This window comes from Arabidopsis lyrata, assembly GCF_000004255.2.
Source record: "Arabidopsis lyrata subsp. lyrata unplaced genomic scaffold ARALYscaffold_7, whole genome shotgun sequence".
Classification (NCBI taxonomy): domain Eukaryota; kingdom Viridiplantae; phylum Streptophyta; class Magnoliopsida; order Brassicales; family Brassicaceae; genus Arabidopsis; species Arabidopsis lyrata.
This window is the reverse complement of record NW_003302549.1, coordinates 20917638-20945075: the sequence shown is the minus strand read 5'-3', so window position 1 is coordinate 20945075 and position 27438 is coordinate 20917638. Positions and strand designations below refer to the sequence as shown.

At 34.9% G+C, this 27438-nt stretch overlaps 4 protein-coding genes across 8 annotated transcripts; all 4 read left to right on the top strand.

Moving 5' to 3' along the window:
• Positions 1–953: 953 nt before the first annotated feature.
• Positions 954–1938, top strand: LOC9306652 (E3 ubiquitin-protein ligase SINA-like 7). The gene is made up of 2 exons (XM_002870535.2): positions 954–1122; positions 1282–1938. The coding sequence occupies exons 1-2, from the start codon at positions 970–972 to the stop codon at positions 1936–1938; spliced, it is 810 nt and encodes a 269-aa protein (XP_002870581.1). The 5' UTR covers positions 954–969.
• Positions 1939–4403: 2465 nt separating this feature from the next.
• LOC9306651 (E3 ubiquitin-protein ligase SINA-like 7) lies at positions 4404–18774 on the top strand. 5 transcript variants are annotated; one of them, XM_002870533.2, is made up of 3 exons: positions 4404–4601; positions 17417–17517; positions 17938–18774. In XM_002870533.2, exons 1-3 carry the CDS (start codon positions 4511–4513, stop codon positions 18607–18609), a joined length of 864 nt encoding a protein of 287 aa, XP_002870579.2. In that variant the 5' UTR covers positions 4404–4510; the 3' UTR covers positions 18610–18774. The 5 variants fall into 5 exon arrangements, with proteins under 5 accessions (XP_002870579.2, XP_020872351.1, XP_020872350.1 ...); XM_021016692.1 differs by lacking the exons at positions 17417–17517; positions 17938–18774 and adding exons at positions 5314–5610; positions 5704–6316 and having other exon boundaries at positions 4416–4702; XM_021016691.1 differs by lacking the exon at positions 17417–17517 and adding an exon at positions 5314–6005 and having other exon boundaries at positions 4417–4702; positions 18630–18774.
• Positions 18775–20760: 1986 nt separating this feature from the next.
• LOC9306649 (putative E3 ubiquitin-protein ligase SINA-like 6) lies at positions 20761–21918 on the top strand. The gene is given in 4 exon segments (XM_021016699.1): positions 20761–20979; positions 21260–21304; positions 21307–21440; positions 21442–21918. Coding segments are annotated over 4 exon segments (837 nt in total). The 5' UTR covers positions 20761–20798.
• A 2298-nt stretch (positions 21919–24216) lies between these two features.
• Positions 24217–25441, top strand: LOC110226097 (enhancer of mRNA-decapping protein 4-like). Its single transcript, XM_021016695.1, has 4 exons — positions 24217–24533; positions 24640–24684; positions 24764–24919; positions 25002–25441. The coding sequence occupies exons 1-4, from the start codon at positions 24408–24410 to the stop codon at positions 25263–25265; spliced, it is 591 nt and encodes a 196-aa protein (XP_020872354.1). The 5' UTR covers positions 24217–24407; the 3' UTR covers positions 25266–25441.
• Positions 25442–27438: the final 1997 nt, after the last annotated feature.

The window sequence follows — 27438 nt, the reverse complement described above, 5'->3', positions numbered from 1 at the left end:
GCTTTAGAGGAGCTAGTAAGGCTTTTGGCGATTCGGTGTGGTTGTGCTTTGTGTTATCTTGCTCTGTGCTAGCTGACTTCGGGGAATGAACTTGGTAGAGGGAGCTCGTACCGTTTCGCATATTTTGGCTTGTGAGGTTCCGTTCAGGGAAAGCTCATTGGATATGTTCGCAGAACCGGTCTCACATGACGGGAGGAGTATGTGATCGAGGGCTTTGAGTTCTATGCCGTTGACGGCTCGGTCTCGGACCTCCTTTGAAAGGCTTCTGAAGCTAAGCGTCCTGTGAATCTAGGTGTTTACAATTTGCAGTCGCCCTTCTTCTTCAGCAACTAATCCGGGAAGAACAATAAAATCGTCATCGCTTCGTCTAACTCCCTTAGCCTCGTTGCTTTGGTTGAGTGGATGGACCGAGTTCTTTGGCTTCCAAATTATGCTTCCATGTTTTAATTTTTTTGCCATGGGACCATTTGTATAGGTCTATAATCTTTGATTGTAAACCTAAACTGTTTTCATTTTCTATGAAATATTTACCTTCTTAGCAAAAAAAAAAAAAGGATGTAACTTCACTAGCTTATACAAGGATCTCTACGGTCACTATAAGTCTTATATCCACCACCTTCAAAGCTACGGGCAAGAATACATGCGTAATAGGTTTAGTTGTGGCATTTACTTTAGCGCCAAGATGAACATCAGCGATAAGATATTAATTAAATATGAGTATAACAAGGGACTATTGTTTGCGGTACAGTGTTTTAAGGAGCGGGACGGTGTGTATGTAACGGTAAGCTGCATGCAGCTTTTACTTCCAAAGTCTTTGGAGCCTGAGAAGTGAGGGTAAAACTCATCTCTACTGCTTTCTTTTCATCTTTCTCAAAAAAAAAAGTTTGATTTCTCTTATTCATATGTGTACGTAAATGTAAAGTTAAAACTGTTTCAGTTCCATTTTCATCTTAAGTAAAGCATTTCGATATGGAGGGTTCCTCAAGCGGTGTTAAAGGTTCGAGCAACATTAACTTGCAAAAGAAGCAACGAACAGAGGATAAAACACGTCCGGCGATGTTGGATTTTGATGTTCTCGATTGTCCTGTTTGCTTCGAGCCACTCACTATTCCTATCTTCCAGGTTAGGTTCGATCGACTTTCGAATATGTTAAGGCCGAGACTTTATTTAGCATGCTCTTGTTCCTTTGATGGTTACCTGATGTAAAGTCAAGTGGATAATGCGTTGTTAGGTTTTCTTGAATATTGATTTGATTTTTATTTCATTGGTTTTGCTTTTCAGTGTGATAATGGGCATTTGGCTTGCTCTTCTTGCTGTCCCAAACTGAGTAATAAGTGCCCTACATGTACTTTGCATGTTGGCAACAAACGTTGCAGAGCAATGGAGAGTGTTCTTGAATCAATCTTTATCCCATGCCCAAACGCCAACTTTGGATGCACCAAAAGTATATCTTATGGGAAAGAATCAACTCATGAAAAGGAATGCATCTTCTCTCAATGCTATTGCCCTGCATTGAATTGCAATTACACTAGCTCATACAAGGATCTCTACACTCACTATCGTACAACCCACATGGAAGTAGACCAGCTTAATAAGTACATTTGTGACATTCCCTTTAGTGTCCGGATGAACATCGGCAGCGATAAGAATATAATAATTAGAAAGGAATACACAAAGAGACTCTTGTTTGCAGTGCAATGTTTTAGGGAGCCGTGTGGTGTGTATGTAACCGTAAGCTGCATTGCACCATCTGCTCCTGAAGTAGGACAGTTCTCATATCATCTCTCCTACACTGTGGATGGACACACTATAACTTATGAATCACCCGAGGTGAAGAGAATTCTTAAAGTGAGCTCCCAAAGACCTCAAGAGAGTACTTTAGTAAAACTACTATTTATAACAAATGAAGGTAGAGTAATAGAGTTTGGAGTAGCATAAGAAACTTATAAGTTAAGGTGTACGTATAATATGATCCATTGTCTGGCTCTTGACATATACTGGAATAATGTTTAATTACAATATCTATCATACATGATATTGAGTGCTTTGTGGAGGAGTTATGATGAGGGAGTGTCAAAGTAATTCTAAAACTAATTATATTAAACTGAAACTAATAGTAAACTGAAATAATATTAAATTTTAGAAATCTATTTGAAGAGAGATTATATATAAGGGTTTATTTTATTTTTTTAATGAGTAAGAGATTTTGGGTCTAGGTTAAGAATATCTATTCAGTTCAAGAAGCATTATAAGGTTTTTTTCTAAGTGTCATTCAAACCAACGATCTCTAGACTTTGCTTGAATTTTTTTTACCAATTTAGCTATTTAGCTATTGACACTTGGAAACAAAATGAAGAGAAGACTTTTGGGTTTACGATTGCAAGCTAGCGAGGATCTAAATATTTGACCTCTCGCTTTTGAAAACTTTAAACAACCTTTTAGCAACGTCTACGTTCTCTACTTCTCTTATAGTTTAAGAGAATGCAAATTCTGATTTGTTATTTTCACCCAAATTCGATTTTAACAGCTTTAGGTTCTAGTTAGTTACGTTATAATTTGGTTTAATATGCGGTTTAATATTAAATTGTTAAATTTTTTTTAAAAAAAAATTGTTAAATTTCTAAGAGACTAGAATATCAAAATTTATATGCGGAAGCAATAATATATGTAAAGAAAAATTAGTTGACATGGGATTTAATGAGGTATTGATCGATTCTTTCAAATCCAATCACTAATTCTCGGCTGCCAAAATAGTTTATTAGATACCATTAAAAAACAAAATATAAATTACATCTACCTTATACATGACTAAGATATCACGAGTAAAACATTTACTCTCCATTAATCATGGATGTCTTTTTCTCGTGGAAGTCCTTGCTGCGTGCTCCTCACAGCGGTAACAACTTCTTCCCAAAAATACCTCACTAAAAAAACTTATTATTGTGCCAGCAACTTCTTTGTTTCCATTCTCTTTTTAGAAAGGGCAACTAAAAGACCTTCCTTTTAATAACACATCTTTTACGGTTCAGCTCAAGGGTCTACTTACACCACAAAATTAATCCACTCTTAATGTACTTAGGGTTTGATTGGTTCTCCTGCTAGAACCCGCATAGCGATTGTTAGCGGTCGGTTGCGGTTGTTAACGGTTGATACTAATTGTAAAAACTGCTCCATACCGTTTTAGACTGCTCAAAATCGCTGAATTTCAAAAGCTCTTTTCCGCAAGCGTATGCGGTTGCGGTTGGTTTAAAAATGAAAGAAACTAAAAAAAGAAAATCAACAAATTAAAATATATATTATCAAATCATATATATATATATATATATATATATATATATATATATATATTCGCATTAATTCTAAAAAAAAATTATTATCTAACTTTAATTTTCCAATATTAATAATTATTTATGTTTTACTATAAAATTATTTGTTTTAATATTTGAATAATTATGTAGTAGTTATTTATGGTTATTAATTATTAGTCATGTTTAAAAAAATTATACTTTTTCATAAATATAGTTTTTGGTGTTTTTATAGTTTCACAATTATATTTTACATTTATTTTGGTAAATTTTGGTTTAACGGCTATCGTATCCACTGATCAACTAGTCGTAAATCTTCCACAAACGCACCTGTTTTCAACCGCTATAAATAACATTAAAACCGCAATTGCCCGCTTTCGCAAATACTCATAGCTGCAATCGCAACCGCTGCGTTTAAATCAGTCAAGCCCTTAATGCCCCAACCATTTTTTCCTTGCAACACAATAGGAAAAAAAATAAATCACCAAGTTAATTTAGCTAATGATCTGTAGATACCAAAGAAATCAAGTTTCAAGACTATGATAAGATTATAAAAGAAGACAGACATTATGACAACTTTCTCACTACACAAGACTATCTCTAAGCAAGTCATACATTATTAACAACTTTTAGATAAAAATCATTGTTAACGACTTCTATAAAATTTCTCGTTTATCCAATGAAACTGCAGATTCTACCGCTAAACTTTTCACTCTGTAATTTTGGTGACCATGGAGCTTTATCCTCCGGTTATGCACTTTCGGTTAGTTTTCGCTTTTGACAAAAGAAAAACAAATTTTAAATAAAAATTATATATTTTGCTATCATAAAAAATAAAATAAAACATACACTATCAAGAGTAAATATACAGTTATATTATTTTATTTTTGGTAGAAATATACAGTTATATTATTTTAGTTTATAAAAACTACTAGAAATAACTTTAAGATTTAATAAAATTGTTTCCTCAGTTATGTTTTCTGTTATGATGATCTCAGATTTGGGCCTCGATTGGGAATTGAAGAATCATCGAAGCCCATATTAACTATAGTTTGTGCCATTGTCTATTTACAGTTTGTGCCATTCTCTTTTGGTATTTATTCTCTCTCTCTTTTCTCTTTATTGCTCTGCACTAAATTCTCTATTTTCCTCTCTCAATTTCTGATCAGAGTAAAATCAAATTAGGGTTTAGCCATCTCTCCGATATGGTTGGAGCCGCGATTTCGGAATCTTCCGGCGAAGGAATTGGATCTAACAGCATTCTCTCGCAAAAGAGACAACTTTCTTCCAGTGATGGAGCCAAGAGAGACGCTAAAAAACGCTCGATTATGCTAATGGAACTGGAGATTCTCGATTGTCCTATTTGCTACGAAGCTTTCACAATTCCTATCTTCCAGGTTTTGTTACTTCTCCGATTGATTCAAAGAATTTCTGTTTTGATAACTAGAAGTGGTTCAAACTCATTAGGAAGAAGAAGAAGTTGGAATTGTGCCCATTTACTAGATTTTAAGAGTATCCTTAGTATTGCAGAGACTTTCTGTTTTGGTAATTAGAATTGATTGTCAAGCTTTTGATATGTGTGTTAGACTCTGCATATAGTTGTAACTGTGGCCATTTACTAGATTCTAAGAGTATCCTTAGCTTTTTATGATTTTGAGGATTCTAGTGAACTTTTGAAAGTGATGTTAAAGAAACTCATATTCATTAGAAGTTTCTGTTTCTGTTTTGGCAACTCATTAGGAAGGAGAAGAAGTTGGAATTGTGTCCATTTACTAGATTTCAAGAGTAACATTAGCTTTAATTTTTGATGATTTTGAGGATTCTAGTGAACTTTTGTAAGATATGTTCATGTTTGCAGTTGTATAGTTCTTGAAAATATGTGTATAACTCGGCAAGATTGAAGTCTATATCGGGAATCATTTACGGAGAGTACATCATCCATAGTCGATGAATATTATCTATACGTTGTTAGAGCTTTTAATCACAAGTTATTGGTTTTGAATTTCAGTGTGATAATGGACATCTGGCTTGTTCTTCTTGCTGTCCCAAACTGAATAATAAATGCCCTGCTTGTGCTTCGCCTGTTGGCCACAATCGCTGCAGAGCAATGGAGAGTGTTCTTGAATCGATCTTGGTCCCATGTCCAAACGCTAAGTTAGGTTGCACAAAGAAGTTCTCTTATGGGAAAGAATCAACTCATGAAAAGGAATGCATCTTCTCTCAATGCTCCTGCCCTGCATTGGATTGCAATTATACTTGCTCATACAAGGATCTCTACCGTCACTATCATACTACCCACTTGGAGGTATATCATCTTAATAAGTTCTGTTGTGGCAGTTTCTTTAGTATCCGGATAAACATCAGCGAGAAGATGTTAATTAGACTGGAGTACACAAAGGCTCTTTTGTTTGCGGTGCAGTGTTTCCAGGAACCGTACGGTGTGTATGTAACTGTAAGCTGTATTGCACCATCTGCTCCAGAAGTAGGAAATTTCTCATATGATCTCTCCTACACTGTGGATGGACAAACTATGACTTACAAATCGCCAAAGATGAAGATGATTCTTGAAGTGAGTTTTCAAACTCCTCAAGAGAATTTCATGTTGATCCCTAACAATTTATTGCGTGGTGACATGTTGGACATGAAGCTTTTAATCAAGGAGTTGAAGCAAGAGTAAGAAGGTTGTGCTTGTGGTATTCTTAACCCGCCCGCCCATGCTTGATGAGGGTTGTAGCTCGATTACAGATGTTAATTGTAACTCGTTTGATTTTGCATTTACTGTAATGTTAGTGTTGCATTTCTGACCTCTTCACACTCTTTGAGGTCTGCTCCCTCATTCTCTCATGTATCTCTGTTTTAACAGAAACACAAGGAGAACCTTACTCTCTCTAACTCCTTATTCTTTGTTTTGTTTCTTGTTCTAACAAAGGCATAAGCGTTTAGTAAGAGAGTAGAGAGAAAACATTAATTGTATACATTTTGTTTATTGGATCAAGAGATAATCTTTCTTACAAGACACACTCACATACATAAACTACTTATACTTAAAACACACTTGCACTTAGACCTAATCATGACTCAACCTAACACTTACATCATACTTTAGATCATGCTTCTACTAACAGCTCACCTTAGACTCTAACAACTCCAACAACTCACTTCAATTCTTTTTTTTTTTTTTTTTTTTGGACAAACAACTGACTTCAATTCTAACTTACAAATTACAATACACTTCTTCACTTGGGTCTTAATTCATCTTTAGCCCATTACAAAAACACTCAAGCCCAGCTTCTTCTTGTTGACTTGTGCTTCTTCTCCTCTTGTGTCGTTGACTCTCTTCACGACAACTTCATCTTCTTCGATGCGTCTTCGTCTTTTGCTTGAGCTTCTTCTTTGCTCTTCTTCTTCTTCTACGTCTTCTTCTTCTTCTACGTCTTCTTCTTCTTCATGTTCTCATTAAAATAGTTGTGAAATGTTTTGTTGGTCAGAAACCACCAAATGTCTAACTGTTGGATTTGAACCTTTGATTCACAACTATGCATAGGCCAAAACTGGAGTATATTTTTCTTTGGTTTCGTTAGGTTCTATAGAGTGTGATTCTTAATGCCTAGCCTAAGATGTGGTGGTTGTGGTATTCCAATCATCCAATCATCCACTTAGACGTAAAATTGTCAATGATCTTCCAATCACCGACCTTTAAAAACTTTTGATATGTTCCGATAAATGCCTCCCTAATGGTGGCGTGCATCTTAGTACCCTGTTTAAAAAATGACATCTACATTAAATTTAAAACATAGAATTGAAATAATTAAATTTAAGAAATATATAATACATTTTCATCACATAAAACAACATCTAAAGTCTCTCCTGATGATTGATATTGCCTCCACATGTGGAGAACCTTCACACGGACACGCTAATTTGATTTGAAAGGTTTTACATCTTTGAGGTAAGTTAAACCGAGTGGTAAACACATTTGTAAATGTTTGGAACTATAGTGGAATTGTGATGGTTAAGGGCTTGATTGGTTCTCCCGCTAGCACCCTCCTAGCGGTTGCTAGCGGTCGATTGCGGTTGTTAGCGGTTGGTACCAATCATAGAAACCATTCTGTACCGCTCGAAATCGCTGAATTTTAAAAGCTCCTTCCCGCAAGCGTTTGCGGTTGGATTTTTTTTTTTAAAAAAAAAAATCAAACGTTTACTTATAATTATTATAATATATATTAATCCTATATATATCTTTCATCTTTGTATCACGTTCTCATCAGAAACCCTAATCTATACTATTAATTGGGAAGCACTCAAACATAAATAACCTTATAAAATGTAAAGTATTACAAAAATGCCATTGTTTTTTGTTTTTAAATAATATATTTAAATAAAAATAGTAAAATTCTTTAAAGTAATTATTAGTTTCCAAAAAATTAAACTCACTTTCTCTCTCATATTAATTATGGACGAAAATTAAAAAAAAAATTCTAAAAAGTTGTTAACCAATGAGAATTGAAAAAAATAAGATTTGATATCCAACTAAAATTTTATCTAAACCAATCCTAATAAACTATTCTATATCAAAAATAAAAAGAAAAATAATACCATTTTAATTCAAAATATAAAAACACTATCGTTTAAAAAGTTTTTTATCAATGGAGAATTTTAATATTGAATTTGAAATTTCATATAAAAATTAAATACAAATATTTATGACTCAGTTTTGTTATAATATTTTCACAAATTTTGAGATATAAAACAAAATTTTATTTCACAATTTAAAAAAAAACGATATTAGATATTAACAAATATTTATATTTACTATGAAATAAACTCAAATAATGATAAATTTAAAGTAATTATCGTTATTGCCTTCGTTTAGAGAAAGTTTCGGAAATATCTAAACAAAAGATTGTACATATTAATTTCGAAATATTTTGTGTTTTTTTTTTTCTTTTCAACCGGATCTTCCTTAAACAAATCCATAATATATTGCACACAATTTTCGAAATAATGTGAACTAATTATATATTTTGCATTCAAAACAAATTATGCAGCAATAGTATATCCCTTTTATAGATGTATCTCAAATTTTAATTTTAGTCCCAAAAATCGAATTAATTATGATTAAACAATGAAAAGAAAAATATGCAAAATTTAGCTAGAAACACTAATAAATTTGTTTAAATATATTTGTAACTTTAACGGTATACATATTAATCCGCAAAACTCACAATATATATTATAATATTATATGATATTTAAAAGTAAGCAAACAAGAATTTGGAATATGATTTTAATGGAATAAAATGGAAATAGAAATTACGAGACGAGATGGGAGGGGAACATATATTAAAAATCAAACTAAATACCCAACTGGCATGAGTTCGGGTTATGAGCACTATATAAAATAAATTTGTTTACACATGTAACCATGTACATACATTTTCAATTACACATACTCTATTTATGACAGATATGGGACTATAATATTTTTATTTTACGTATACGTGACAAATTATGGGACAAAGAATTTATGACGGATACCGGACGGGATATTTTCATGTTCCAAAATAGTTACGCCTAGCTAATATACATGAAATAACCCAAACTAAAACCAAATTCATATCCTATTTAACATATGTAATCATTAGAACTGTTTTGATTAGTTAAGAAAATAAAAATGTAACACCACTTAACTTTTGCAACTAAATTAGTCCGGATCTTAAAATATAATTATGCATTAACGCAACTGAATTTTGTTCATTACTCTAACTTATAATATTTATACTATTACGAAGTTCACTAACACAACAAATATTTTATATTTTTAAATCTCTATAAAAATTTCTATAAAAATATCTCTACACGTATGTGGATCCAGATCTAATACACTAAAATATATATCATAAAAAGTTAAAAACAATAAAATAATCTATATTTAATTAAAATTTGTTAAAAAAATTTTAAAATATGAAACCCCGCACGTATGTGCGGGTCATGATCTAGTAATATTCTGAAACCCTATTCTCTCAATGTCTTCTACCCAAAGTGATGAAAATCAATAACCAAACGTAAGTATCATATATCCTTTTATTCATTCATCACCTCATGTGTAACTTTTTGAATATTGTTCATGGCATCGTTTTTTTTCTTTTCATTACGTATTGCTTTGTTTTTTGATTGAATATATGTTTCGATTTGTTTTCTCGAATAGAAACTCACTTGCTTTTTGATTGAATTCAACGTTATTTACAGTTTGTCCCATTACTTGATGCAATTTTTGATGTTAAACCAGATGCATAAAGTACTATCTTGTTACAAATCTTTTTTTATTTTTGAATAATTATTTAGTACTTTATTTATGGTTTTAATTCTTAAGCATGTTCAATTTTTCTAATATTATCATAATAATATATTGGTTTTTTTTATTTCTTTTTTTTGTAATATTTTTTTATTTATTTTGGTCATTTTTTTATTTAACTGCTACCGCATCCGCTGGTTTACCAATCATAAAATTTCCGCAAAGGCACCCATTTTCAAACGCTAAACCAGTCGTTCAAAACGCTTGTTAACGCTTGAACCCGCAACCGCCCGCTTCCGCAAACTCCCGCAACCGCAACTGCAACCGCAGCGTTTAAACCAGTCAAGCTCTAAAGAAATGAAAAGAGTTGACACATATTTATACTATTAAGGTAGACGGCTATGACATAGATGCAAAGATAGGGTTTGCACGTAATGATATGCTACCTAAATATCTTGTTATAAAGAGAATATAGAAATGATGCCTTTTTTATTGGTATTCGCAAATGTAAATTCGATATTCAGAATATTTTGTTGTTTTAATTTATTGTTAGCAACGATATCGAGAATATTAGAAAATCTTTCTAGTAATATTGAGTTTCTATTTTTGCATAACTCCCATATATTGTTGTGATTAAGAGGCGGAAAAGAAAAAATTTAAAAGATCAGGAACATGTAATCGGGTGAAAACTTGAACTGACCCATCGTCTGATTTTAGATTCGCGAGTTTGTAACAGATCAAGTAATTTAAACGGCTCAGATGTGGCTCAATTGACATGATAAAATTACCATTATACCGTTAAAAAAAATTTGTTTGAACTAAACCAGCCGACGAAAATGAAATTGGCTCAATTGGCTTGTCATTTTTCTTGTCCTGTTATAAACCACATGTTGGATGGACTCCATAACCGTGGGCCTTATGCATATTCTAGAAGGCCCATGCCCATGTTCTAGAAGATTCTCCTTTTAGGATCCATTTTATACTTAGTGGGCTTTTGGGCTTTAGGGTTTACTAACCCAATGAGGATTTGTCTCCTCTCATTATGTATATATGTATAACGAGTTTCATTCATTAATAGAAGAGAAAAACAATAAGTTTACAACACGTTATCAGCACGAGTTGCTCTTAACAAAACCCTAAAAACCCTAAACCTAAACTCGCCGAGTTCGCCCACCGCTTGAAGCTACCAACCGCCGACCACTCGCTTTGCTCTTTGATCGGCGATCTCCTCCTAGCACCACACGTTCGTGATAAGCTTGATAACCGAGGTCTTTAGCTCCCGGTTCCAATCCATACAACCCCAAAAAGGTGAAAGGTAAAAACCAAAACCCTAAAAGCTAAAGAACCGATTATGAATTTGAACCTAACGAACGGTGGAAACCCTAAAACGAGTCTTGATTGCTTAAGTGATCGCTATTACTTGTGAAAACTGATTATGAACTTGAATCTAACGATCGGTAGAAACCTAAAACGAACCTTGAATGTTTAAGTAATCTTATTGCTTGTAAGATCCGTTTGTTTGAATCGTTTAGGTTGCTAGAAAAGGATTGATTATTGCTTAAACTAAACTCGCCTAAGTTACTAGACAAGTTCTATTGTATAAACGATTGCTTCTTACTTATGAAAACCGATCATGAACTCGAAATTAACAAACGGCTAAGACACTAAAACGAATCTTGATTGTTTAAACGATTGCTATTGCTTGTGAGATCCGATTATTTGACTCGTTTAGGTTGCTAGAAAAGTTGGTTATTGCTTATGATAAAATCGCCTAAGTTGCTAGAGAAGTTTTATTGTCTAAACCTAAAATCGTAAAACGAAAATACATAAGGCTAATAACCGAAACTTTAAAGATCTAAAAACCTAAAACCTAAAACGAATCTAATCCAAAAAAATTCCATAAGTTTAAATCGGCTTGATTGAGGTTGTTTTAGGTTGTTAGATTGTTTGCTCCTTTGATTGTTTACATGCTTATCACCCTAAAACTAAAATTGCATGAACCCTAGAAAACCTAGAAAAGATAATCCTAAAAGAAATCTTTAAAACCCTAAATTCTAGGAATCCTTAAAATCCTAAACAAAATAGGAAACCCTAAAATCTAGAAAATCCTAAAACCCTAAAATCTAGGAAATCCTTAAAATCCTAAATAAAATAGGAAACCCTAAATCTTAGGGATAATAGGAAATCTTTAAAACCCTAAATCTTAGGGATAATAGGAAATCTTTAAAACCCTAAATCTTAAGGATAATAGGAAATCTTTAAAACCCTAAATCCTAGGAATAATAAGAAATCCTAAAATCTTAAATAAAATAGGAAATCCTAAACCCTAAAAATATTAAATAAAATAGGAAACCTTAAAACTCTAAAACCCTAATCAAATTAGGATTTTTTTTGAAAAGGAATTTTAACCCTATGAGGAAAGTCAAATCCTTAAGTAAATCGATTCATGTTTGGTTTTTAATACCACATGACATTAACGATTACATGATTTTGACTCAATCTTCTTTTGCTTGTAGATGTCGAAAACAAAGAACCTCGAGTTTTCTGCACTCAACGTTTCCGGCGACAACTACTTACAATGGGCATTGGACATTAAGATAGCCCTTGAATCCAAAGATCTCGCCGAGTGCATTATGGAAAACAACGAGTGTGAGAAGAGGTCAAAGTTTAAGGCGATTGCGTTTATACGCCATCACCTAGCAGAGAGCCTTAAGAATCAGTACCTTACTATCGAGGATCCTCTCGACCTTTGGGTCGAGTTGAAGAATCGATACGATCACCAAAAGACGGTTCTCTTACCGAGAGCCCAATATGATTGGAAAAACCTCAGGATCCAGGATTTCAAATCCGTGGAGGAGTATAACTCCGAGCTTTTTAAGATTGTCTCAATCCTGAGGCTATGTGGTGAAACGGTGACTGATAATAACTTGCTTGAGAAAACATACTCAACATTCCACCCTAATAACGTGGTACTTCAGCAACAATACCGTGGAATGAAATTCAAAACATATGCAAGTTTGATCTCCTGCTTACTTCTTGCTGAAAAGAATAATGAGCTATTACTAATGAATAGCTCAATGAGACCTCCAGGATCCACACCGTTGCCGGAAGCCCATAAGGCCGAAATAGCCAAAGAACCTCGAGAGACCAAAGAAACCAACTACGTCCATAGAAGGTATCACGGCCGTGGCCGTGGTAGAGGGCGTGGTGGTGGTCGCAGCAACCATAACTCCTACGGCCGAGGAAACCACCATGGTGGTAGAGGCCGTGGGAACAATGGTCGAGGTCGTGGCCGCGGAATCTTCAAACCGCAACACAAGGCCAAATCCGTTTGCCATAGATGCGGAATGGACAATCATTGGGCTAAGACGTGCAGAACATCTAAACATCTAATCGATGCTTATCAAGAAATGATAAAGAAGAATCCCGAAGCCAATTTGGCTCATCTCGATGGTGATGGAGATTTCGACCATGAGAACGATGACCAATTGGAGTATGAGACTTCGGATTGCTTAAGAGAGGAAAATTAAATTCGACATCTTGTTTTTTTTTATTTGCTTTAATTTGCTTTATGTTTTCATGCTCTATGTCTTTGAATCCTATTCTATGTTTTTTTTGAATACTATTATGTCTTGGATTTAAATTTAAGTTTAATTTGCTTTTAATATAATCGTTTGCTTTATAATCTAAGACATATTTTCTTGTCAATATTAGAAATGGCCGATGACAAGAATATACTTGTGGTGGATAGTGGATCGAGCCACACAATTTTAAAAGACAAAAGATACTTTATAAATCTAACATTGAAAAATGCCAATATTAGCACCATAGCGGGTATAGCTAGTCTCATTGAGGGCCACGGTCAAGCCCATATCCTTTTATCAAAGGGCACGCATCTTGAAATAAGCGATGCCCTATACTCACCCAGCTCAAAGAGGAGCTTACTAAGTTTCAAAGATATAAGATTGAATGGTTTCCATATTGAAACAAAGGGTGAAGGGAACAAAGAATTCCTAAATATAATTGAGATCACCCAAGGACATAAGAAAGTCCTAGAGACTATACCCGCATTATCCACTGGTCTCTACTATGCTAAAATCGATATGATCGAAGCTAATATGGCAATGAACAAAGAGTTCATCGAAAAATTCACTTTATGGCATGACCGGCTTGGCCATCCGGGTCATAATATGATGCGTAAATTAATGACTAATTCAAAGGGGCACACCCTAAAAGAGAAAGGAGTTATCCCTAAGAATCTCACGTGTGAAGCATGTTCACAAGGGAAACTCACTATAAGGCCATCACCGGCTAAGATAAATAAAGAGACCATAAGTTTTCTGGAAAGGATACAAGGAGACATATGTGGACCAATACACCCACCATGTGGGACGTTTAGATATTTTATGGTCCTCATTGACGCATCGACAAGATGGTCGCATGTTTGTCTTCTATCTTCTAGAAACCAAGCGTTTGCTAGATTATTGGCCCAGATAATAAGACTGCGAGCCCACTTTCCAGATTTTCCGCTTAAGACTATACGTCTAGACAATGCCGGTGAATTCACGTCCCAAGCGTTTAATGACTACTGTATGTCCATGGGGGTAAGTGTGGAACATCCCGTAGCACATGTACATACACAGAATGGATTAGCGGAATCCTTCATTAAACGAATTCAATTGATAGCTCGACCGTTACTCATGAGGTCGAAGCTCCCAGTAGCCGCTTGGGGACACGCTGTTTTACATGCATCAGAACTTATACGCATAAGGCCATCTAGTGAACATAGATATTCACCATCCCAATTACTCATGGGTCATGAGCCAGACATATCCCACCTAAAGACTTTCGGGTGTGCCGTATATGTACCGATTGCTCCACCACATAGAACAAAGATGGGACCTCAAAGGAGGATGGGAATATATGTTGGATTTGATTCTCCCACCATTATCAAGTATCTAGAGCCAACTACGGGTGATCTATTTAAGGCTAGATACGCGGATTGTCATTTTAATGAATCCGAATTTCCTACTTTAGGTGGAGAGACGAACAAGCTGGGTAAAGATATAAAAGAAATATCATGGAATCAAACATCCTTGAATTGGCAAGATCCTCGGACTCTGGCATGTGAATCAGAGGTCCAGAAAATAATAAATTTGCAAAAGCTAGCTAATGAATTGCCAGATTCCTTTGTTGACCCAAAGAGAGTTACAAAATCGTACATACCAGCTTGTAATGCACCAGTACGTATTGATATCCAAAAGGGAATTAATGAAATTGCTACAGAGTCTAACGCACGTAAGAAACGTGGTAGACCAATAGGTTCCAAAGATAAAAATCCTCGAAAATCAAAGAAAGGTGCAGTAGGAAACGAGGTGAAGGAAACCATAGACATGGCCGCGGCAGACCCTAAGGAACCGAATAGAGAGATTTGGGACGCCAATCCTCATGGTCCTGAAGGGATAGATGATAATGAAAAATCAATAAATTATATCATGTCTGGAATAAAATGGAACCGAAAAGATGTCGACATCGATGAAATATTTGCATATAAGGTAGCAATTGAAATAAATGAGGATCATGAACCCACGTCTATATTAGAGTGCACTCAAAGATCAGATTGGCTAAAATGGAAAGAAGCCATAAACGTGGAGTTAAGTTCATTAAAGAAAAGAGATGTGTTTGGTCCGATATTAAGGACACCATCTGAGATAAAACCAGTAGGACACAAATGGGTCTTTGTAAGAAAGAGAAATGAAAATAATGAAATCGTGAGACACAAGGCACGGCTTGTAGCACAAGGATTCTCACAAAGACCGGGGATAGATTATGAAGAAACATACTCCCCTGTGGTGGATGCAACGACTTTTAGATACTTAATAAGTCTGGCAATAAGAGAAAAACTTGATTTGCGGTTAATGGATGTTGTGACCGCTTATCTATATGGTCCACTGGATAACGAAATATATATGAGATTACCAGAGGGTATTGAGCTCAAAGATAAAGATAAGAAAGTGTCTCGGGACCAATACTGCATAAGGCTGAACAAATCGCTTTATGGACTGAAACAAAGTGGGCGCATGTGGTACAATAGATTAAGCGATTACTTAGTCAGAGAAGGTTATAAAAATGATCCCATCAGTCCATGTATCTTCATAAAGAAATTCGCAAACAAAGGATTTGTGATAATAGCAGTATATGTGGATGATTTGAACATCCTTGGAACCTCTGGGGAAATCGCCCAAACAGTCGAATATCTAAAGAAAGAATTCGAGATGAAAGACCTAGGCAAGACAAAATTCTGTTTGGGATTGCAACTTGAGTACGTGAATAATGGAATCCTTGTGCATCAAAAGGCATATACTGAAAAAGTACTCAAGAGATTCAATATGGACCAGGCCCACCCATTGAGCAGCCCAATGGTGGTGAGAAGCCTCGGATTGGATAGTGATCCATTCGGTCCAAAGAAGGACGAGGAAGAAGTTCTCGGTCCTGAAGTGCCATACCTCAGTGCCATAGGAGCGTTAATGTACTTGGCTAGCCACACTAGACCAGACATTTGTTTTGCCGTGAACCTCCTATCGAGATTTAGCTCGTGTCCGACCCAAAGGCACTGGAACGGAATTAAGCATCTTTTACGTTATTTACAAGGAACTGCTGATTTGGGTTTATTTTATACTAACCATAACAAGGAAGGTTTAGTTGGTTTTGCTGATGCAGGTTATTTATCAGATCCGCATAATGGTAAGTCACAAACAGGTTATGTGTTCACGCACGGTGGGACCGCGATTTCGTGGCGTTCAATGAAGCAAACCATCTCAGCCACTTCATCCAACCACGCGGAGATCTTGGCGATACATGAGGCCAGCCGTGAGTGTGTGTGGTTAAGGTCAATGACTCAACACATACGGTCTGATTGTGGCATGGACGAAGAGAAGGAACCAACGGTCATGTACGAGGACAATGCAGCCTGCATCGCTCAGCTCAAGGACGGCTACATCAAGGGAGATCGGACGAAGCACATTCTACCAAAGTTCTTCTTCACGCATGACTTGCAAAGGGATGGAGAAGTTCAAGTGGTACAAGTCCAATCATGTGACAATTCAGCAGACCTATTCACTAAGGCGTTACCAACATCAACATTGAGGAAGCTCACGCATCAGATTGGGATGCGGAGACTTAAGGACTTACAGGGATGACCAAATCAGGGGGAGTAATACGTGCTGTACTCTTTTTCCTTCACCATGGTTTTATCCCAATGGGTTTTCCTGGTAAGGTTTTAATGAGGCAGCATCCCCAAGCGTATTGCTGAGATCCTTTGGCATCTACACGGTTATGTCATCCAAGGGGGAGTGTTATAAACCACATGTTGGATGGACTCCATAACCGTGGGCCTTATGCATATTCTAGAAGGCCCATGCCCATGTTCTAGAAGATTCTCCTTTTAGGATCCATTTTATACTTAGTGGGCTTTTGGGCTTTAGGGTTTACTAACCCAATGAGGATTTGTCTCCTCTCATTATGTATATATGTATAACGAGTTTCATTCATTAATAGAAGAGAAAAACAATAAGTTTACAACATGTCCCTCATTCTCGATTAATAGTATAGATCGTAAGTTATAACTGCACCATAACTTTTATAACTGTATATACTCTTATACTCGATAACTTTAACCCGAGTCTCTCTCCTTTCACTGTAATGAACAACAATCAACTAACTTATCTATTTTCCTCTCTCAGTTTCCGACAGAAGTAAAATCAAATTAGGGTTTAAGTTATTGAGTATAAGAGTATATACATCACTTCCAGTGATAGAGTGAAGAGAGTCTCTAAGAAACGCTCGACGATGCTAATGGATCTGGAGATTCTCGATTGTCCCATTTGCTACGAAGCTTTCACAATTCCTATCTTCCAGGTGTTGTTACTTCTTCGATTTACTAGACTCTGTATGTAGTTGGAATTGTGGCCATTTACTAGATTCTAAGAGTATCCTTAGCTTTTGATGATTTTGAGGATTCTAGTGAACTTTTGAAAGTTATGTTAAAGAAACTCATATTCATTAGGAAGGAGAAGAAGTTGAAATTGTGTCCATTTACTAGATTTCAAGAGTAACATTAGCTTTAATTTTTGATGATTTTGAGGATTCTAGTGAACTTTTGTAAGATATGTTAATGTTTGCAGTTGTATAGTTCTTGAAAATATGTGTATAACTCGGCAAGATCGAAGTCTATACGGGAATCATTTATGGAGAGTACATCATCCTTAGTCACAAGTTATGAATATTATCTCTACGTTGTTAGAGCTTTTAACACAAGTTATTTGTTTTGGATTTCAGTGTGATAATGGACATTTGGCTTGTTCTTCTTGCTGTCCCACCCTGAGTAATAAATGCCCTACATGTGCTCTGCCTATTGGCCATAATCGTTGCAGAGGAATGGAGAGTGTTCTTGAATCGATCTTGATCCCATGTCCGAACGCAAAGTTAGGTTGCACAAAGAAGGTATCTTATGGGAAAGAATCAACTCATGAAAAAGAATGCATCTTCTCTCAATGCTCATGCCCTGTAGAGGACTGCAATTACACTAGCTCATACAAGGATCTCTACACTCACTATCGTATTACCCATATGAAAGTATACCAGCTTCATAAGTTCATTTGTGACATTCCCTCTATTGTCAAGATGAACATCAGCAGCGATAAGAAGATATTAATTAGAATGGAATACATGAAGAGAATCTTGTTTGCAGTGCAGTGTTTTAGGGACCCATGTGGTGTGTATGTAACCGTAAGCTGCATTGCACCATCTGCTCCAGAAGTAGGACAGTTCTCATATCGTCTCTCCTATACCGTGGATGGGCACACTATGATTTACAAATCACCGGATGTGAAGAGAGTTCTTAAATTGAATTTTCAAACCCCTCAAGAGAATTTCATGTTGATCCCTAACAGTTTATTGCGTGGTGAAATGTTGAAGATGAGAATTTGCGTCAAGAAGTTGAACCAATAGTAAGACGGTTGTGGTATTCCTATGGAAACTCTATCTATATCGTTTGTTTTTCTTATCCCGCCCATTGTCGTTATGCTTGATGAGGATTGTAACTCGATTACAGACGTTAATTGTAACTCGTTTGATTTTGCATTTATTGTAATGTTAGTGTTGCATTTCTGACCACTTCACACTCTTTGAGGTCAGCTCCCTCATCCTCTCATGTATCTCTGTTTTAACAGAAACACTCGGTGAACCTTACTCCCTCTATCTCTTGTCTTATTCTTTGTTTTGTTTCTTGTTCTAACTAAGACATAAGCGTTTAGTAAACATTAAATTGTCTACATTTTGTTTATTGGATCAAGATATAATCTTTCTTACAAGACACACTCACATACATATACTACTTCTACTTAACACACACTTAGAGACGACCACGGTTACGTTTATTACGGTTACGGTTGATTAACCACCGGTTACGGTTATAAATACGGTTAAAACGGTTATGATTAAAAATGGTTACGGTTACAACGGTTATGGTTAAATACGGTTACGGTTATTTGATAATTACAATACGGTTATAACAGTTACGGTTATTTGATGATTACGATACAGTTAATATCGGAGCCGAAATCTTACGAGTTACTTGAATTTTTATACTATTTTTAATAGGATGGAAAAATATGTATAAACAACAGATTTTTCACATAGTATCATTTACATTTTTTAAAACTTTTATCTGAACATTCGATTTTTGTTTTTTGCATGATACGCAGTTACAATTATATTATTAAAATTTTAACTACTTGGTTAAAATCTTAGCTTGAGCTTCTTCTTTGCTCTTCTTCTTCTTCATGTTCTCATTGAAGCTGTCTCTTTTGCAAATTTAATCGAAGGTTCAAATACATTTGGTGGTATCTGACCAACAAAACATTTCACAGCTATTTCAATATAAATTCTAAGATATAATTTATGCGTAGGCCAAAACTTGAGTAAATTTTTCTTTGGTTTCGTTAGGTTCTATAGAGTGTGATTCTTAATGCCTAAGATGTGGTGGCTGTGGAAGAAACAATAAACTGTATACACATTTTATTGCTCAATTGCTCTACCGATTTGAGAATTATCTCTTAGCCTTCTGCTTTCTTTTGCTCTCCCTCGGTTGCTTCATCAAATTCAAAGGTTTGCTTCATCAAATTCAAAGGTTTAAAAAATCGGTTTAGGCGCCGCCTAGGCCCTAATGAGCTACCAGACGCTCTCATAGTAACATTGGTTTACCGGTTCCAGCGTTCAAAATCGATACTAGTTCGCTGAATTTGCCAGTTCAGTAACTATTTTTTTTAAAATTGTTTTACATGTGTCGCAATCTAATCTATAAAATTGACACGTATCGTAATAATGTGAGCTATTAACTTTAAAAACCAAACTTTATATAATAAGCTATATGTAAATTTTCCAAAAATATGTATAGGGATTTTTTTTAATTAATGATGCAAGTGCTAAAACATAAGCGAACCAAAAATTTATCAATCTAAACTTCTTTTTATAAAATTTACCAAATTCAATTAATCTCCAAAATTGTGATTTAAAAGCAATAATTTGCATTCACTATTTCACGATTTAAGTATACCCGAACTTAAAAAATTTCCAAGATCATGTCGTTGTCAACAACTCATTGAAAAGTTTGGCATAGTCAAGATTTTAAACTTGGGTTTACTCAAATCACGAAATAGTGAACGCGAATTATTGATTTTAAATCGTAATTTTTAGAGATTAATTGAATTTGGTAATTCACCTGTAATATATGCGTTCAACTAGGATCACCTTATAATTTTGAGCAATCTGAATGAAATTAGCCTAATAAACAAAAATTTAATTATATAAATGAAAATAATCAGTTAAAAATTTTTATATACAACCAAACGACATCTAAACCGAACTCAAATATGAACAAAACCAGAGAAATTAAAACCTAACAGAATATTTTAAACCAAACGACTTAAGTAAAATTCGGTTCTCAATCTATTTGGGAGATTTTTTTCCCAAAAGCCTAAAAACCGAGGGTCCCGTCGAAGTCATAGCCGATTAAAATCTTCGAAAATATAGAGCAAAAAGATTAGGGTTTATGTTTTAAAAAAAAAAGAAGAAAACAAGATTAGGGTTTACGTCAAAAAAACTTTTGGCCATCTCTCTCCTATTGATTTCTAGGCGACATGGTGGGAGCCTCCCGTTTGGAAGATTTATGGAACGAAGAGAATAGATCTCAAAAGAGACACCGTTCTTCTCTATCTTCCGGTGATGGAAGAAAGATAGTTGATAAGAGACGCTCAGCGATGCTGACGGATCTTCAGATTCTTGATTGTCCCATTTGCTACGAAGCATTGACGATTCCTAACTTCCAGTTGTTTTGTTTCTCCTTCTTTCTGATTGAATCGTTTCTTATAAACTTTGCATTAGGAAGAGTATAATAATTTTGGAGTCAATAGAGAAGTTTGAAATGTGCATATTTACTATATTTTAAGAGTATCCCTAGTTTGAAGTTTTGTAAGATATGTTCACGTTTGGAGTTGTAGTTCTTGAAAATATATATGTGGATAATTTGGCAAGACGAGTTTATATATATCCTCTCTACGTTGTTACTGTGACAGCTTTTAATCAGAATTCATTGGTTTTGTATTTCAGTGTGTTAATGGACATTTGGCTTGTTCTTCTTTCTGTCCAAACTGAGAAATAAATGTCCTGCATGTGCTTTGCCTGTTGGACATATTCGCTGTAGAGCAATGGAGAGTGTTCTTGAATCAGTTTTGGTCCCATGCCAAAACGCAAATTTAGGTTGCACCAAGACCCATGAGAAGATATTGCTACTTCTCTTCATGCTCCTGCCCTATACAAGTTTGCAATTATACTGGCTCATACAAGGACCTATACGAGCACTATGATCGTACTCACCAAATAAGCAGCGCGAATGATAGGTTCAGATGTGGCGTTTCCTATATGGCCGTGATGATGTTCATCAGCTAAAAGATACTAATTATAAGGGTATATGAGAAGAAACTATTGTTTGCAGTGCAATGTTTCGAGGAGCCATTTGGTGTTTATGTAACTGTAAGCTGCATTGCACCATCTGCTCCAGAAGTAGGAGAGTTCTCATATCATCTCTCCTACACTACTGAGGATGAACACACTATGACTTACCAATCACCAAAGGTGAAAAAGGTTCTTAAAGTGAGCTCCCAAAGACCTAAAGAGAGTTCCATATTGATCCCTCACAATTTGATACGTTATCAATTGTTAATTATGAAGCTTTGCATCAATGAGTTGAAGCAAGAGTAAGAAGGTTGGGGTGATATAGAAGAAAGCCCTTTAATAATATCTAAGTTTGTTTTCGTTAAGTAGACAAGTTTTAAGTTTTAACCTAACGAACAAAGATCAGAAGTTACTTTTCGGCTGTGACGGTCAATGCAATGACATTTTCACCGAACTCTTTCACTACTCAAAAAGTCTTGCGTATGCATGGTGAAAAATAGCCTTAACACATTTTCACCGAACTCTCTTTGATTGTTGAAAGCCTTGCGTCGACTTGGAAAGATGAATGTGTAGTTATCTTTAACCTCCAAGTTCATCACAAGAATAGTTTTAAGAAATGACTTGTTCTCTATCATTATGTTCATGAACTGAATCAGAAACTTGTTCTTCAAATGTCATGACCACCTCAAACACACCATCACAGCATTATCTTGCCATCTTTGTGGAGCATTCTTAGATGAAATCATGTTAAGCATCTACAAAATATCATTACGCTTGTAAATTTCCGGATCCTTGCGCCTTAAGTTCAATAAAACATCTTTTAAGGAGAGCGTGAGCTTCTATGCTCTCCTTTCCCGATTTGACAAACACAATGATGTAGATCAAGTTAGACCTCAAGCTTACTCTCTTAAGCGTCGAATTCGAAATTAACCTAAATAAAATCAAGTAAATTAAAAGGCAAAAAAGCAATTAAATCAAGTGTAAATTCAGATGGATTAAAACGTTTGGCTTACGAAATTTCTTAGGAAATAAACAATAGTAGATCTAGCAATTAATTGATTTGGAAATTTGTCAAATTTATTATGTTTTTTTTTTTTGAATGAACGTAAAATTTATTTAACCAAAAAACTTGTTTACAATATAAACAAATTTCAAAAGAATAGGTGATAGGGATTTATTTTTTAAAAGGAAATAAAAAAAAAAACAGGAAACAAATTAAAAACCAAGACTAAAAGGGAGAGTTGGCGAGCCATATACGCAGCCCATCTTTGAATTTTGTCTCAACCGCTCCTACCAGTGAGCACCCACGTCCTCTATCGGGCCCGTGGACCTTATTTTTGTCCGTCTGTTACATCCGAGAGGCTTTAAAGACTTGTTTACCGATCCTACAAATCAACACATGAACTTTTCCCATGTTTTGTCCTCACTCATACGGTTCCGACAATCACTTCCCAAAAATTCACCCATCCTGAAAATTTCCCAGTTCAAGCATGCTTAACCCTGGAGTTCTCTCAGGACAGCTGACCGAAAAGATAAGTTCACTTTGGTGACATAGATGGCAAAATCAATTCTTTTAAACATCTCCGCATGCACCACCATATTTCTGAAACCGGGGTGTTACATGGTTGCTTGATCGAGCTTAGTCTATTGCAAACCATGCAATCTAGAGTTTTGACTTTTTGTTCTAGTGATTCGGATAGTTCACTGGCTTTTGCGGATTGTGTTGGAAACATGGATGTCCTCTGGTGTATTGATTAACTCTCTGGATTTTCCATGAGTCGGTCTATATATATGATTATTTATATATTTTTTAGGAAAATGTAAATAGAACAAGACATCTTTATATTTGTTAAAAGACTTGAGAGTGTATCTTATTAAATAATTAAAATAAGTTGTGTCTGATATTTGTGGCAATATGTTTTTGTTATTAAATTATCCTTCCATTTGTTTTTTAATTAAGTTATAAAAGTAAATGAACAAAAGAAAAACAGATAAAGTTTTGGATTCCAAAACCTTATAATACCGACTTACATAATAAAAGTTTGTCTTGCGGTTTCAAATCCAAATGTATATATAATAAGATTTATAATTAATTCAGCTTAATATATATTTGCATAAAATTATAAGACAACTTACTAAACTTTCTAAAAACCTAAACTATTTATCAATTAACCAGTGTATTACACGAGTCCTAATCTAATAAATGTATAAAACTTCAAAAAAATCGCATATGATATTGGAATAACTGAAATTCTTTTCTCTAAATAAATAAAATTACATGATGATTAATAATAGAAATTATTTATATAATTAATAGAAATAATATTTAACTAGTAAAATTTAGCCAAACTTAGCTCTTTAGGGTTTTGGGCAGCTCTCAGACATGGTGGGAACCTCGACTTCGGAACCAAGGATGCTGATGGATTTGGAGATTCTTGATTGTCCCATTTGTTGTGAACCATTGAAGAGTCCTATTTTCCAGGTTTTGCTTCTTCTTCTTCTTCTTCTTCTTCTTCTTCTTTCTGATTGAATCGTTTTCTTATTTCAGACCATTTCTGCTTCATAACTAGAATTGTCCAGCCTTTGATATGTACGAAGAAAGAAGTTGGAACTGTGGCTATTTACTGGATTTTAAGAGTATCCTTAGCTTTTGATGATATAGCTTCTAATCGGAACACGTTGGTTTTGTATTTCAGTGTGATAATGGACATTTGGCTTGTTCCTCTTGTTGTCACAAACTGAAGAATAAATGCCCTGTCTGTGGTTCGCCTATCGGTCACATTCGTTGCAGAGCAATGGAGACTGTTCTTGAATCGATCTCTGTCCCTTGCCGAAACACAAAGGTTGGAAACTCTGTTACAAGCGTAGCCCAGCAACGGTTTGACTCAGGAAATTTCCAGTCTGATGTTAATAATCTGAGGGTATGATGGAAAATCGTTATTCTTGCACAACTTCTTTGGCTATAATGGTTGCAAAAAATCTAGTCAATTTTTTCCTCTTCCTAAACTGGCTACTCTTATTACACAGGAAAGCATTCTAGCTTTAGGTACCATGGTTACTCTTTTTGGGAAGGTTTGCACATCTCTAGAGACCCTGAATTTCCAACATATTCCTTTTATTTATTGGCAATTTGACAAGTATATATGTGTAGTGTGTACAATGGCAATGCCCGCTGTTTCAACATGGAGCACCAATGGACACAAAAACAGAACTATCGAGGTTGATATCTAAATGCAAGTACGAAGAATCTTTTACTTTGGCTCTAGATAGAGTCGATGCCTCTATAGTATCCTGGCTTTGCTCACAGGTGAAATTTGGTTTGGATTTTCCATATCTTCGGATCTCAAAACCATCAACTTTACATTAGTGTGCTTGTTGTGTTTTACCAGGTGGATCTTCATGGACTACTGGTAATGAATCCGCGTCCACTGAGCCAAGGCGTGCTTCTTTCACTGCTGCAACATCTAGCATGCGACATCAGCAAGGACACAACCCGTAAGCTAGCTTGGATAAATGATGTGGTTGTAGCCATACGCCCATCTGACAAGATGATTGCGGTCCACATTAGGCAAATATTTGAGCAAGTCTACGACATTTTGAAACTCCACTTTTATAACGCACTGGGAAGTGACGTCTCAGCCACCAGACTTTAAAGTTGCATGTTATCAAATCTCACACTCTCTAGCTCACATAAACCTTAGGAATACCAACTCTTTTTTCGTATCTCCACTCTTGTTAGTTTTTTATTATCTTCTCATTTTTGGTTTGTCTTTCACATCAGATATGGATTGTATATCTATAACTTCTAAAGAAATTGACTTAAAGAAACTAGAATATATCTTATGGGAAAGAATCAACTCATGGAAAAGAAATGCATCTTCTCCCAACGCTCATGCCCTGTTTGCAGTGCAGTGTTTTAGGGAGCCATGTGGTGTGTATTTTACCGTAAGCTGCATTGCACCATCTGCTCCAGAAGTAAGACAGTTCTCATACCATCTCTCCTACACTGTGGATGGGCACACTATGATTTACAAATCACCAGAGGTTAAGAGAGTTCTTAAAGTGAGCTCCCAAAGACCTGAAGAGAGTTTCATGTTGATCCCTAACAGTTTATTGCATGGTGAAATGTTGGAGATCAAGCTTTTTATCAAGAAGCTAAAGCAAGAGTAAGAAGGTTGGGGTGTTTTTATTATGAGTGAATTTGTGCAGAGGTAAAAATTGGACATCTAATTAGCTAATAAGTAATAGGCAATTTTGTCCCAGACAAACAAAAATCAAGCGTTATCAATAGCCCTCAACTTTAAAAGAATTACAAGAAAACAAGTTAGTTACAGAGTCCATGCACGTGGGATAGCGCCATTAACTTTTGGGGAGGAAAAAAATGAAATGACAGTTATTAAATGCTCTGTTGTAGAAATGACATTTACACGGCATAGAAAGAAGGAGGAGACTTGTATTAAATGTAAACTGAAGGACTGTCTTCAAATCTATAACGCAACTTGTTGGACGAGAATTTGAAATTTTAAACCACTAACCTAATGGAATAGACACCCAATAAATAAGCATGCAGCTGTGTTGTAAAAAAGTATACATGTAAACACATATATAAAGCGTTAAAAATAATTATAGTGTTAAATTATTAGATCTATGTATACATATAAATATATATATATATATATATATATATATATGGCGTTATTAACATTTGTATACATGTAAACATGTTTAAACATGTACATTAAACATTATTAACATTTGTATGCTCGTAAACACACATATATAGAGCGTTATTAACATTTGTATACATGTAAACGCGTATATAGAGCGTTATTAACATTTGTATACTTATATGTACGCTACAAACATTATTACAACCACCGTTTCTCAAACCGTTGAACATAACAAGTGAATAGTGCATCGTAATTGGACACTAAAATATCATTGCATGGAATCATAAATTACGTATTTTTGATGGATTTTACCCGGTTTCGTCGAGTTTTTACCAGATTTCTTCGAATTATCACCGGATCTTCACCTGATTTCGTTGAATTGTCGTCCCATATTTTCATCAGGTTTTGTTAAATTGTCATCGGAACTTAAAGAAATTCATGATACTATCAACACTAATCGTTTTGAGTTTGAAGTATTGGTTAACTCTATCCCAGTAAATTCTTCTCTATCCGTAAATAACTGGGAAAGCAGCTCTGAATTGTTTATGGTCTTACAAAATAGATATTTCTTTTTTAATCGGATATTAGATCAACGCCGACATACGAAGAAGACAACTTACAAGATATATACATGAATCTATAAAGTTTTCTGGACATCTATGCACAACATATTGATTTTCTGAACAACAAATGGAGAGGCACATAAAGTTATTTTTAGCAAAAAGAGGAGCTAAAATTTTCATTGTCTTTGGCCTTCAAAATATAATACCGAAAATTTAATTTGATTCAGATCATGGGTTGTCTCCCAGCTAATTATCTCTTTTATTAATGACTTTATATTCCAATGGAAACTCTTATCTATCTCGTTTGTTTTCTTAACCCGCCCCTTGTCGTTATGCTTGATGAGGATTGTAACTCGTTTGATTTTCCATTTAGTGTAATGTTTAAACACTAGATCATCACCCGTACTAAAGTACGGGTTGAATTTTATTTATTACAAAATTTATATAATATATATATATATATATATATATATATATATATATAAACTAAGTTTTAATATATTATAATGGTAAGTGAAAAAATATTAATTTTTTTTTGTCAGTTCCTATATACAATATTAGAATAAATATAGAACTTTTTCTATAATACTCAA